Source organism: Propithecus coquereli, unplaced genomic scaffold (assembly GCF_000956105.1).
Source record: "Propithecus coquereli isolate 6110/MARCELLA unplaced genomic scaffold, Pcoq_1.0 Scaffold5, whole genome shotgun sequence".
Taxonomy (NCBI): Eukaryota; Metazoa; Chordata; class Mammalia; order Primates; family Indriidae; genus Propithecus; species Propithecus coquereli.
In genome coordinates, this window is record NW_012150840.1 from 54,891 (window position 1) to 65,695 (window position 10,805).

Genomic DNA, 10,805 nt, shown 5'->3' on the forward strand with positions numbered 1-10,805 from the left:
TAATTAAACGAAGTTCAAAGGAGGGAAGTGAGCGAATTGATCTTGGAAGGAAGGTTAGACCACACAGAGAGGGGAGAAAAGAGGGAGACTTCCTAGCAGGGGTAAGCAGCTGGGCAAAGGTGTAAGAGTCTGAAATAATGATGTAGGATGCACTCCTTCATATAACACTTTGCCTGAACGTCAGCAAATTGTGACTTGCTGGATTCAATTTTCGAGGCTCTAGTTAAAATATATATGGCACTTTCCATAGATAAGCCAGCTAGTAGCATTTTCAGATCCCTATCCCACTGAAACTCCCTGTGACCAGTGTCCCAGAGATGACCATACCACAAATGGTACTTCAAGGGGAAGACTTATTATATAAATTTCTCTGGAGAAAAAAAAAAAGCTACAGCTCATATAACACTTATCATCTATGTGCTAACCACGATATAAACGCACCCCCAAATATATATTATATGCTGGCTATTATAATTCTTGAACAGGTAGGTTCTGTTGGTTGCTCCATTTTACGGTTGGGGAAACAGAAGCACAAAGAGGAGAAGTAACTTGCCCACACAGCTGTTCATGGGTGGGACTGGGATTCAAATTCAGACAGTCTGATTTCAGAGTCAGAGCTCTTGTGAATGCAGACTATTAATAACAATAAAAAAACTCACACAAACCCCAAAGCGCGCAGGCGCACGCACGCAAACCCTGGGCTTGTAAAAGAATTGATGCAACCTCTTATTACACAGCGACGTCCTCTTGCATAATTTTAAATACCTTCTATAGTAAGACAGCCGTTAAAAAAAATTAAAACAACAACAAAACTTAAACAGTTTTAGAACAACATTGCATTGTGCTTTGTATCGTTGGCCTTTACAAAGTGGAGTGAAAAAACCAAACCCACAGAAATTGTCTTTGAATGCACTCGCAGTACCTTGCTCGGGAAGGTGAAAGAAATCTAAACCGGCGTGAGTGCATGCGAAGAGTGGACGTGTGGGGAAAGGGTTAAGATTGTGTGCTGCAACTTGGTCGAGTTTCAGAAAGTTCTCTGGGGAGCCCAACTGCTGCGTCCCTTCGCGGACCGACTGTAACAGGATGCTGGGGCTCGAGGCGCTTGCCCCTAGCTTTGGGCCATGGAAGAGAGCCAATGAAGAACGAAGAAAAAATCGGGCGCAGTAAGCCCGAGAAGGGGGCGAGGAGGCCCGCGGGGAGAGCGGGGGAGGGGAGGGGAGGGGCGGCGAGGAGGGGCCGGCGCTGAGCGCCGAGCGGCGCGCCTGACAGAAGAGGGGAAGACTGGGGGAGCGAGCCTCGGAGCGGAGGGGCCGGCGCGGGGAGGCGGGCGCCAGGCGGGGGTTCGCCGGGCCGCCGCGCGTGACGTAGCGCCGGGCAGGGCGTTATCAGCTGCGGGGCCGCGGCGAGGGACGCGCGGCGACAGCGGACGGCGCCGTCCGGGCCGGGACGCCTGTAGCTGGCGGCCGCGCGAGCGCTTCTGGCCGCCGCCCCCGCTTCGTGTCTAGCCGCGGGGCGGCATGAGCCCGCGGCCGCAGCCCTAGCGCCCCGCTCCTGCGTCCCGGAGGCCCGGCCGCGGTGACGGGTGCTCGCTGCCGGATTGGGGGCCATGAAGCCGAGTCCGGCCGGGACGGCGAGGGAGCTGGAGCCGCAGGCGACGGCCCGGGGCGAGCAGCGCGCGGCGGAGCCCGAGGGGCGCTGGCGGGAGAAGGGCGAGGCGGACACGGAGCGGCAGCGCACCCGGGAGCGGCAGGAGGCCACGCTGGCTGGGTTGGCGGAGCTGGAGTACCTGCGCCAGCGCCAGGAACTGCTGGTCCGGGGCGCCCTGCGCGGCGCCGGGGGTGCGGGGGCCGCCTTGCCCCGCGCCGGGGAGCTGCCGGGGGAGGCGGCGCAGCGCAGCCGCCTGGAGGAGAAGTTCTTGGAAGAGAATATCTTGCTGCTGCGAAAGCAGTTGGTAGGTCGTGCCCGCAGGTGGGGCACGCTGTCCCTGCTGCGGGGCTGGAGGTCGGGCAGGTGGGCTGGGGTGGGCGCGAGGTTACCTCTGGCTGGGGAGAGTCTCGCCGTTTTGGAACCCCTTCCCTCGCCCCTACCCTCCGACCCCCTGACTGTGTGCCCGCGGCGCGTGGGCTGCCGACGCCCACGCGTTTCTGGCGTGTGCCCGCTTTGTGTCTGGTGAGGGGCTGGCGACCTCGCGCGGATTGCGGGCAGCGGGTGGCTGCTCTTCCCACCTCTGCATTCGGATTCTTGGAGTCGCCTGATTCTAACCTTCAGTCTTTCTAAACGAGTACATGCCCTCTCCCCAGAGGTTTGCAAACCTCTACTTAAAATACTGTTTCAGTTGGAGACCTTGGCTTCATCTCCTCCCGTCCAGAGGGGACAAAAGCCAAGGAGGGGGCTTGTGGCGTGGTTAACCGTCCAACGCTGAGTTTTACGATTACTCTGAAGCGCCGTAGGGGGCCGTGCCTCTCCCAGGGCTCTCCCCAGAATGCCAGCTTTCACCAGGCTGGTGCTTGATTTCAAATAGAAGCCCTTTGTATAAGGCAGCTAGACTAGATGCAAATGATGGAAATTTGGCTGGAGAACGTGCCTCCTCCTCTCATATTTTATACGTTCTGCCAGCTGTGATTGGTGGTGGAGGTGGGAGAAGAGGTAACCTGCTTTCAGGGAACATTTATCTTATTGGATTTCTGTCAGTGTCTCAGTCATTCTATGCAGTCTTCATTAATGAAGGGGAAAAAGAACTTTGGAGCTTAATGTATTGATGAACAGCTTTTGACCCCGCCTCAAAATAATGGCGGCAGCTTTGTTTCAGTGACCTCAAAATGTAGTTTTGCAAACAGCAAAGGTCCTTACCTGGCCATGTGATAGTATTTAAACTAGGCACATGCTAGATAATGGCCCTTTTACAATAAAGTGGTGATGCTATGTGGTTGTCATATATTTTCTTGTATTATCTATTTTCAGATCATTTTTTTCTCTTTTTCTGTTTTTTTAGAGCATCGAAGTGCTTTTACTTGATAGGTTCGTTTTTCCTGAAAAAAACTCATTCTAGCAAACAAGCATATGGTTTATGTCTCCAAGCTTTTTAAGTCAAAGGACAGACAGAGAAGTATATATTCATACGCATCTGATTTGTAAGGATGTCCCATGTGGTCTGTGTAATACCTCTGTTTTGGCATTTTACTGTGTTTTTTTGGTAACAGACCAGATTTGTATGTACCATTGATTTGAGCCAAGTCTCACTGGTTCTGCCTGGTGATTTACGTTTTATGCATTGTCTTATGCAATACCACCTTTTTGTCTTCACAAATTTCAAGATTGTGAGTGGCGGTTCCTATTGTCCACTTGAGGGGGAGCAAGGCAGAATGTCAGGAGAATTCCAGTCCATTCAGTGTTTATGGTATTATTTTCATTTGTAGACTTGGCATTCATGATTTGAACCAGATGCCTTTTGAGTTCCTTTTGCTTTTCCAGCAATAGGAAGCACTAGGTGGCGGTGTGAGTTAGCACAACCGATCTGTCACCTTTGGAAACCAGCTGAGTTCAAATCTTGATGGGCCTTCCCTTGAGGGTTTTGGATTCTGCCAGCTCACATTATACTTGGCACTGGCTATTAGTATTAGTTTCTCACTTTCAAAGGCCCTAAGACTGATTAAACCCCACAAAGCAACTAATAGAAAACAAAACTCTGCAGACCAAGACATTTGGCCAGAAAAATCTCACCTAAGTAAGCTTATAGTGTATTGTAGGAAATCTGTTACCCTGACTTCAAATTAAAGAGTATACTGTGAAGTATTGTTTTTTAAAAAACTGGCTGTATACCAGATGATTTAAATACTCAGTGCATTTTTCTTTTCCCCACCTATAAAAAGTCACAGTTGGTATATGTTAGTTGAAATTAAAAACATGTCTTGTTTTTATGAAGAAACTATATCACCACAAAATGTGAGACAGTAGAATTAAACATAGGACATATCCTTGAATTCTTAAAGTTTTTCTTTATTTCAGGTCATCCAGTACAATTTTGGTTTTGGAAGGTTTAGTGAACTCTTCAGATGGGTAATTTGAATCCTTAGAGCAGACTTTCTGGTTCTTTGTCACCAAAGTGTAGTCATTTTTCCTTTCTCTGTTTGTTCTTAATCAGAATTGTTTGAGGAGAAGAGATGCTGGTTTGTTGAATCAGTTGCAAGAACTCGACAAGCAGATAAGTGACCTGAGACTGGATGTGGAAAAGACATCTGAAGAGCACCTGGAGACAGACAGCCGGCCTAGCTCAGGTGAGTGTTTGAGCAGAAGTACAGAATTCTGCACGCATGAGTTATACCTTGGCCCCCTGTGGCCCCCCCAGACCTGCAAATGGCAATTGAGTTTGTTTCCAGTGCAGAGAGAATTTTAAAAAGCAGTCTGCCATTCAGTTGCATGAGGAGGAAATAAAGTCAGATGACAAAATTTTTAATAATGAGATTGATATGACTAGAGTCCCTGAGTTTAAAAATAAAAGCTATTCAAATTTCTGGAAGAGTGGTCCTCCTTTGAAACTTGAGTATCAGAACTGAGCTAGAAAATTAGTCACACTTCAACTTCCTGAGATCACTTCAAAAGTTTTTTTTTTTCTTTTAAACCATTTGGCTCCTTAAATAGATCTGTTTTTCTCTTAAAGTTATTCCTTTTGAAATATTCATAATAAAGTTGAGGTCTTGATGATCTAAGTTTCTTTCCTTGCACATCTTTAAAGGTAGGGTCAAGGAAGAAGGTCAGTGTGAGGGTGAGAGTAACTTTGAAATGTACCCATGTGCCTTTTCCTAGGAATTATTTGAAATAAGACCATGAAATCAGAACACTAAAATCCAGTGAACCAAAGTTGACCAAAAAAAAAAAAAAAAACCCAAAACCAAAACAACAAACTTCCGTTTCCTAGATGATCACCCCTTTTCCTTTTAGGCATGAATGTGTATTATTCCTTGACATGATAATTCAAACAGTGTTTTTATTTGTAGGGTTTTATGAGCTGAGTGATGGGGCTTCAGGATCCCTTTCCAATTCCTCTAACTCGGTGTTCAGTGAGTGTTTATCCAGTTGTCATTCCAGCACCTGCTTTTGCAGCCCTTTGGAGGCAACCTTGACCCTCTCAGATGGTTGCCCCAAATCTGCAGGTAAGTTTTTAGCATTGATAGAAATTTTTAATGGGAAGAGGTCAAGGCCCTTAAAGGTTGTCTAGCCCCAACATCTTTTACTGATGGAAAAATAAAAGTTCATCAATTTACTGTATTTAGTGTCGTACTTACACCTAGAACCCATAGTTTCATCTAGGTGAATATCTATTAATAGAACTATTCCAGTACTCTTTGGATGTTACTTGGCTTTATATTCTGATAGTAGCAAGATAGATAATTTACTTTTAGGAATCCTGTCCCAATATTATAGGTCTTGAGCTCTGTTTCTAAGTCTTTGCTGTGAGTTTAACTTGTCTACATTTTCTTTTGAAAGCCATTCTAGAACTGTTTTCTTTTTCCTTTGATCATTTAAAGCTAACGCTCACATTAAGTTAAATATGTCTGTCAGCCTGGCCAAGAACTGCTTGACAGCTCAGGGAGCAGTGGCCCCTCCATATTATCCAGAATGCCCTGCATGATAGCGACTCACTTTTCTTTTAGCAGGTGGGTGGGATGAGATCCTCATAGCTCATATGCTGTTATTCCTTGGGCTATCCTTGCAATGACCTCCAGGCAGAATCATGTTATTGTTGGTGCTGGAAGAGTTCTTGCCTTTCTACTATGTGTCACACACTGGACTGAATGCTCTGCATGCATGTATCTCTTTTAAATCCTCCCAACAATTCTGCAGAATGCAGGTGTTGTTACCTTCACTTTATGTATCAAAAAAATGAGATCTAGTGAGGGTTGATAAGTTATTTAAGGCTCTATAGCTAGTGAGTAAGCAGAGGCAGGATGCAAACTCAGGCCCAACTGCCAGGTCCATGTTTTTCTACCACTCCAGAGGAATTCAGAAATTGTTTTCAACCTTCTCATCTAAAAGAGGAGGAATTTTGGTTTATAAGCTGTTTGTAAGAGGCTCCCCATCTGCTGAATGACAGAGTTGTTGCTGGAACTCAGGACACTTTAGTCTTGATTCCTTGGAAAAGCAGAGAAAATGTCGAGATTAGAGTTGCTGTAGGTGCTGGCACAAGTCATTACACTCCTGGTTTGTCTGTTCTCCACTTGAATATAAGGCTAAATTTTTGAGTTCAGGCAAGGCAAACATAGCACCCAAGCAGCTGAGGTGGCTAATTGGCTGGTGTCCGTGTATTTGTAGTGTGTGTTGTCAGCAGCAATCAATGTGTGTCAGCAGCACAGAACTCTGTGTATCTATAGTGTCTGGGCCTTAAGTTCATTGGTAATTGCTCCCTTTCACTCTGCAGATCTGGTTTCAGAGGGAAACTTTATAAACCCATTAAAGTCACTTTGGTACGGGTTTTCCTTGAAGACAGACCCTTATTCTCCCAAATGCCATGTCCTTACATAATTGAAACAGTTACATTGGGCCTTGGGGCTGGGATATGTTTTGCTTAACTCTAAACAGGGAAAAGAGAAGATTGGTGAAGTGTATGTAAATGTGGCTTTAAGTAAGGCAAAAATGGGGCTTAGGGTGGTGGGAGAGGAGGGATGGAGAAGGATGTTAACCAGAGAGGTTTCCTCTTGTTAGAACAAGCTGTTTATTGGGGGTTCAGTGGGTGGCAACATGGCATTTTTATTATAATCTTTTCTTTACAAATGAATCATATCATCTCTGAGTCTAGACTGTTTTTCCCCTGAGACTGCTAATTATCTTTGAAGTTCATGGAGCTTTCTCTTAAATTAAACCATGATCAGAATCTGGCACATAGTAGGTTTTCAATATTTGAATAAATAAATATAATTATAATGGAGGACAAATTAGTGATAAGCTCAACTTTAATTTTCTCTGATAACTGAAGGTCATTAAAAGGATTTGATATTTGTAATATTCACCAAGATAAGAGATCAAAATAATTTAATTAAGAAAGCAAGCTTGATTTCATTGTATTTTGGCATCTACATTTTTGAGATGTGGGAAACTTATCCATTAATACTACTACTCAATCTTTTAAAATCTTATCAAGAATTCCTTATCCTGTTAAAAATAATACTTTTATTTTTTAGTGTCACTATTGAAAATATAAGGTGATTATTATTTAAATTTGATTAGTGTTTGTTGAAACTTGATCAGAATCCTTGACCTTTCAATTGACAGTTATATTTGAATGGATGTCATTGATAATTATGTTTAAAAGAAATACAAAATGAGGAGAAAGTCCACAGAAAGTATAGTTTAACCTAAGTATTTTAGGAAAACCAGGAATAGAACACAGACGGAAGAGTGGCCTAGAGAAACGATGACTTAAACAGCATTTATTTTTTCCAGTTATAATTGTAGTACAGTTATTGCTGAAAATTTAGAAAATGGAAAATAAAGAAGGTAAATGTAACTTGCTTTCTCATCACACCGAGATGCTATTATTAGAATTTTGGTGTGCTTCATCATAGATCTTTTTTTTTGCATACACATAATCCTAATACAATTATGATCATATTGTAGTATTATATCATGATTTTCACTAAACTTTAAAGTGGTTTTCCTATATTATTCAATACTTTGAAGGCATTCTTAATGGTTGAATATTTTTCCTTTAGAGGATATATATCTTATAAAAAATTTTGGTTAAATATTTTTCCCTCATCTAGTAGTAGGAAATGGAATGTCAAATGGTAGAGTAGCTAGTGGAATGTTTTTAAATCCTTTGGCATTCTCTCTCAGCCATGAATTTGTCTTCATAAAAATTGCCACAGAGGCAGGGTGCAGGGTTCATGCCTGTAATCCTAGCACTTTGGGAGGCCAAGGTAGGAAGATTGCTTGAGGTCAGTTGGAAACCAGCCTGAGCAATAGCAAGACCCCCATCTCTACAAAAAATAAAAAAAATTAGCCAGGCGTGTAGGTGTTTGCCTGTAGTCCCAGCTACTAGGGAGGTTGAGGCAGGAGGATCTCTTGAGCCCAGGGGTTCAAGGCTGCAGTGAGCTATGACCATGCCACTGCACTCTGGCCTGGGCAACAGAGTGAGACCCTGTCTAAAAAAAAAAAAAAAAAAATTTGGCCAAAGAGTCAAGCTGGTGCTGACCAATTCGCTTCTTCAGAATGTACCTTTCAATGTTTTTCAGATTTCATAGGATGGTTGGCATATAAAGAAGGCCACTGTGAAGACCAGGCCTCAGGGGCAGTTTGTCGTTCCTTCTCCACACCACAATTTAATTCCCTTGATGTCATTACAGATGTGAATCCCAAGTACCAGTGTGATCTGGTGTCTAAAAACGGGAATGATGTATATCGCTATCCCAGTCCACTTCATGCCGTGGCCGTGCAGAGCCCAATGTTTCTCCTTTGTCTGACGGGCAACCCTCTGCGGGAAGAGGAGACGCTTGGAAATCATGCCAGTGAGGCGTGCGGTGGATCTGAGCTAGTTACCATTAAAACAGACCGTTCCTTACCATCTCCAAGCAGCCTATGGTCTGCCTCGCATCCTTCATCCTGCAAGAAAATGGATGGCTACATTCTGAGCCTGGTCCAGAAAAAAACACACCCTGTAAGGACCAACAAACCAAGAACCAGTGTGAATGCGGACCCCACGAAAGGGCTTCTGAGGAATGGGAGCGTTTGTGTCAGAGCCACTGGTGGCGTCTCACAGGGTAATAACACGAACCTTAAGAATTCGAAACAGGCGTGTCTGCCCTCCAGCGGAATACCCTCTTTGGACAATGGGACATTCTCCCCACCGAAGCAGTGGTCAAAAGAGTCAAAGTCAGAACAAGCAGAAGGCAAGAGATTGCCCCCATCAGAGAGCTGCTTGCCAGCTGCTGCCTCCGAACTTCAAAGTAAGCATCTGCCAAAAAATGCCAAGCCAGCCTCCCAAGAACATGCTCGGTGTCCCACTGCTGGGACAGGGGAGCCCCTTAAAGAAAGCACTCAGCTCTCAGCCGCGTCTCCAAAAGAGAGCCCTGGCAGAGGCCCCAATGCCCCACCAGAGACTAAAGTGGCCCAGCCTCTGAAAAAGATGTCACAGAAAAACAGCCTGCAGGGTGTCCCTCCGGCCACTGCACCTCCTCCACTGCTCTTCCCGGTGGAAGACAGGCCTGCCTTGGATTTCAAAAGTGAGGGCTCTTCCTCCCAAAGCCTGGAGGAAGGGCACCTGGTCAAAGCTCAGTTCATTCCTGGGCAGCAGCCGGGCGTCAGGCCCCACCGCAGCCACAGAAACGTGGGCGCTGCGAAAAGTTCCACCCTGAAGCATCGCGGCCAGGCCCTCCAGGGGCTGGAGAACGCTTTGCCCACCGTCAGGGAGAAAACGCGGGCAGGGAGCAAGAAGTGCCGCTTCCCCGAGGACTTGGATACAAATAAGAAACCCAAGAAGGCCGTCTCCAAGGGGCGGAAGAGCGGGGGCGGGCCCGAGGGGGGCATTCTGGGCAGGCCCCTGGGCGGGGGCCCACGGGCAGGAACCCGGGCGCACGGCCACGGACGGGAGGCGGTGGTGGCCAAACCTAAGCACAAGCGAACCGACTACCGGCGGTGGAAGTCCTCCGCCGAGATTTCCTATGAAGAGGCCCTGAGGAGGGCCCGGCGGGGGCGCCGGGAGAACGTGGGCTACCCGGCGCCCGTGCCGCTGCCCTACGCCAGCCCCTACGCCTACGTGGCGAGCGACTCCGAGTACTCCGCCGAGTGCGAGTCCCTCTTCCACTCCACCGTGGTGGACACCAGCGAGGACGAGCGGAGCAACTACACCACCAACTGCTTTGGCGACAGCGAGTCCAGCGTGAGCGAGGGTGAGTTTGTGGGGGAGAGCACGACCACCAGCGACTCTGAAGAAAGCGGGGGCTTAATTTGGTCCCAGTTCGTCCAGACTCTCCCAATTCAGACGGTGACGGGTCCAGGTCTTCGCAACAACCCCACAAAAGCCTTTGTTAAAATTAAAGCTTCGCATAACCTCAAGAAGAAAATCCTCCGCTTTCGGTCCGGCTCTCTGAAACTGATGACTACGGTTTGAGTAACGTCACTGGTGTAGAAAAGTGTCTTTTTCCCCCCGCTAGTTGCCGAAATAAAAAAGGCGACATCTTCATTTTTGTGTAATAATTTCATGGAATGCTTTTCTTTTAAGACAAAACCAAGGTAAATTATTTGTCCCGTTTTCATCATGTATAGACACTAGTGCCTTTAATGGAAGGTAAAGAATGTTTTCTAGTTAGAAGTAAGTATTAAGGTTTTAATGGTGGTGATAGTGAATGAGTTTTGCAGTATTGGCTGTTTCAAGGTACAGGTTTTGATGTTGAAGTTTTATTGGGATGAGACTTTTTGAACCCAGGGTCAGGTGGATAGAATTTTAGGACATACATTTGCTTCTTGATTCTTCAGGGCAGTGTCTCCACGAGGGTTTTCCTGTTGAGGGGCATCACATACAATTGTGAGAAGTAGGTACGAGGGGCAGTCATTGTTTTCCATGATTTTTTATGTAGTCTGTTTTTCTCAGATGTACTCCCATTCTGTTGTCTTCTCAGAACCGGTCTGTTTGCTGGACTCATTACCAGACCTTAAATTCAGAGATGATAATCTGGATAGGGAGGCTGGTGGTACCTTGAAAGGATTCATGAAAATTTTTGCTCACTTGGTGCCTAGGCCCTGGACATAGCAACCTTTTCCAGGGCCATTTATGGAACATTTTGATGTCTTCCTCCCACCCCCCTAATTTGTAG

General features: G+C 46.1%; 1 protein-coding gene across 2 annotated transcripts; it reads left to right on the forward strand.

The window, feature by feature from the left end:
* Positions 1 to 1,585: 1,585 nt before the first annotated feature.
* On the forward strand, positions 1,586 to 10,337 carry DACT1 (dishevelled-binding antagonist of beta-catenin 1). 2 transcript variants are annotated; one of them, XM_012656116.1, is made up of 4 exons: positions 1,586 to 1,951; positions 4,142 to 4,274; positions 4,995 to 5,150; positions 8,340 to 10,337. In XM_012656116.1, the coding sequence occupies exons 1-4, from the start codon at positions 1,607 to 1,609 to the stop codon at positions 10,100 to 10,102; spliced, it is 2,397 nt and encodes a 798-aa protein (XP_012511570.1). In that variant the 5' UTR covers positions 1,586 to 1,606; the 3' UTR covers positions 10,103 to 10,337. The 2 variants fall into 2 exon arrangements, with proteins under 2 accessions (XP_012511570.1, XP_012511569.1); XM_012656115.1 differs by having other exon boundaries at positions 8,229 to 10,208.
* The last annotated feature ends 468 nt before the right edge of the window (positions 10,338 to 10,805 follow it).

Coding starts and splice junctions, on each gene's coding strand:
- DACT1 (XM_012656115.1), top strand. CDS start 1,607: ATGAAGCCGAGTCCGGCCGGGACGGCGAGGGAGCTGGAGCCGCAGGCG. Junction 1,952..4,141: donor TGCTGCTGCGAAAGCAGTTG/GTAGGTCGTGCC, acceptor GTTCTTAATCAG/AATTGTTTGAGGAGAAGAGA. Junction 5,151..8,228: donor TGGTTGCCCCAAATCTGCAG/GTAAGTTTTTAG, acceptor AATGTTTTTCAG/ATTTCATAGGATGGTTGGCA.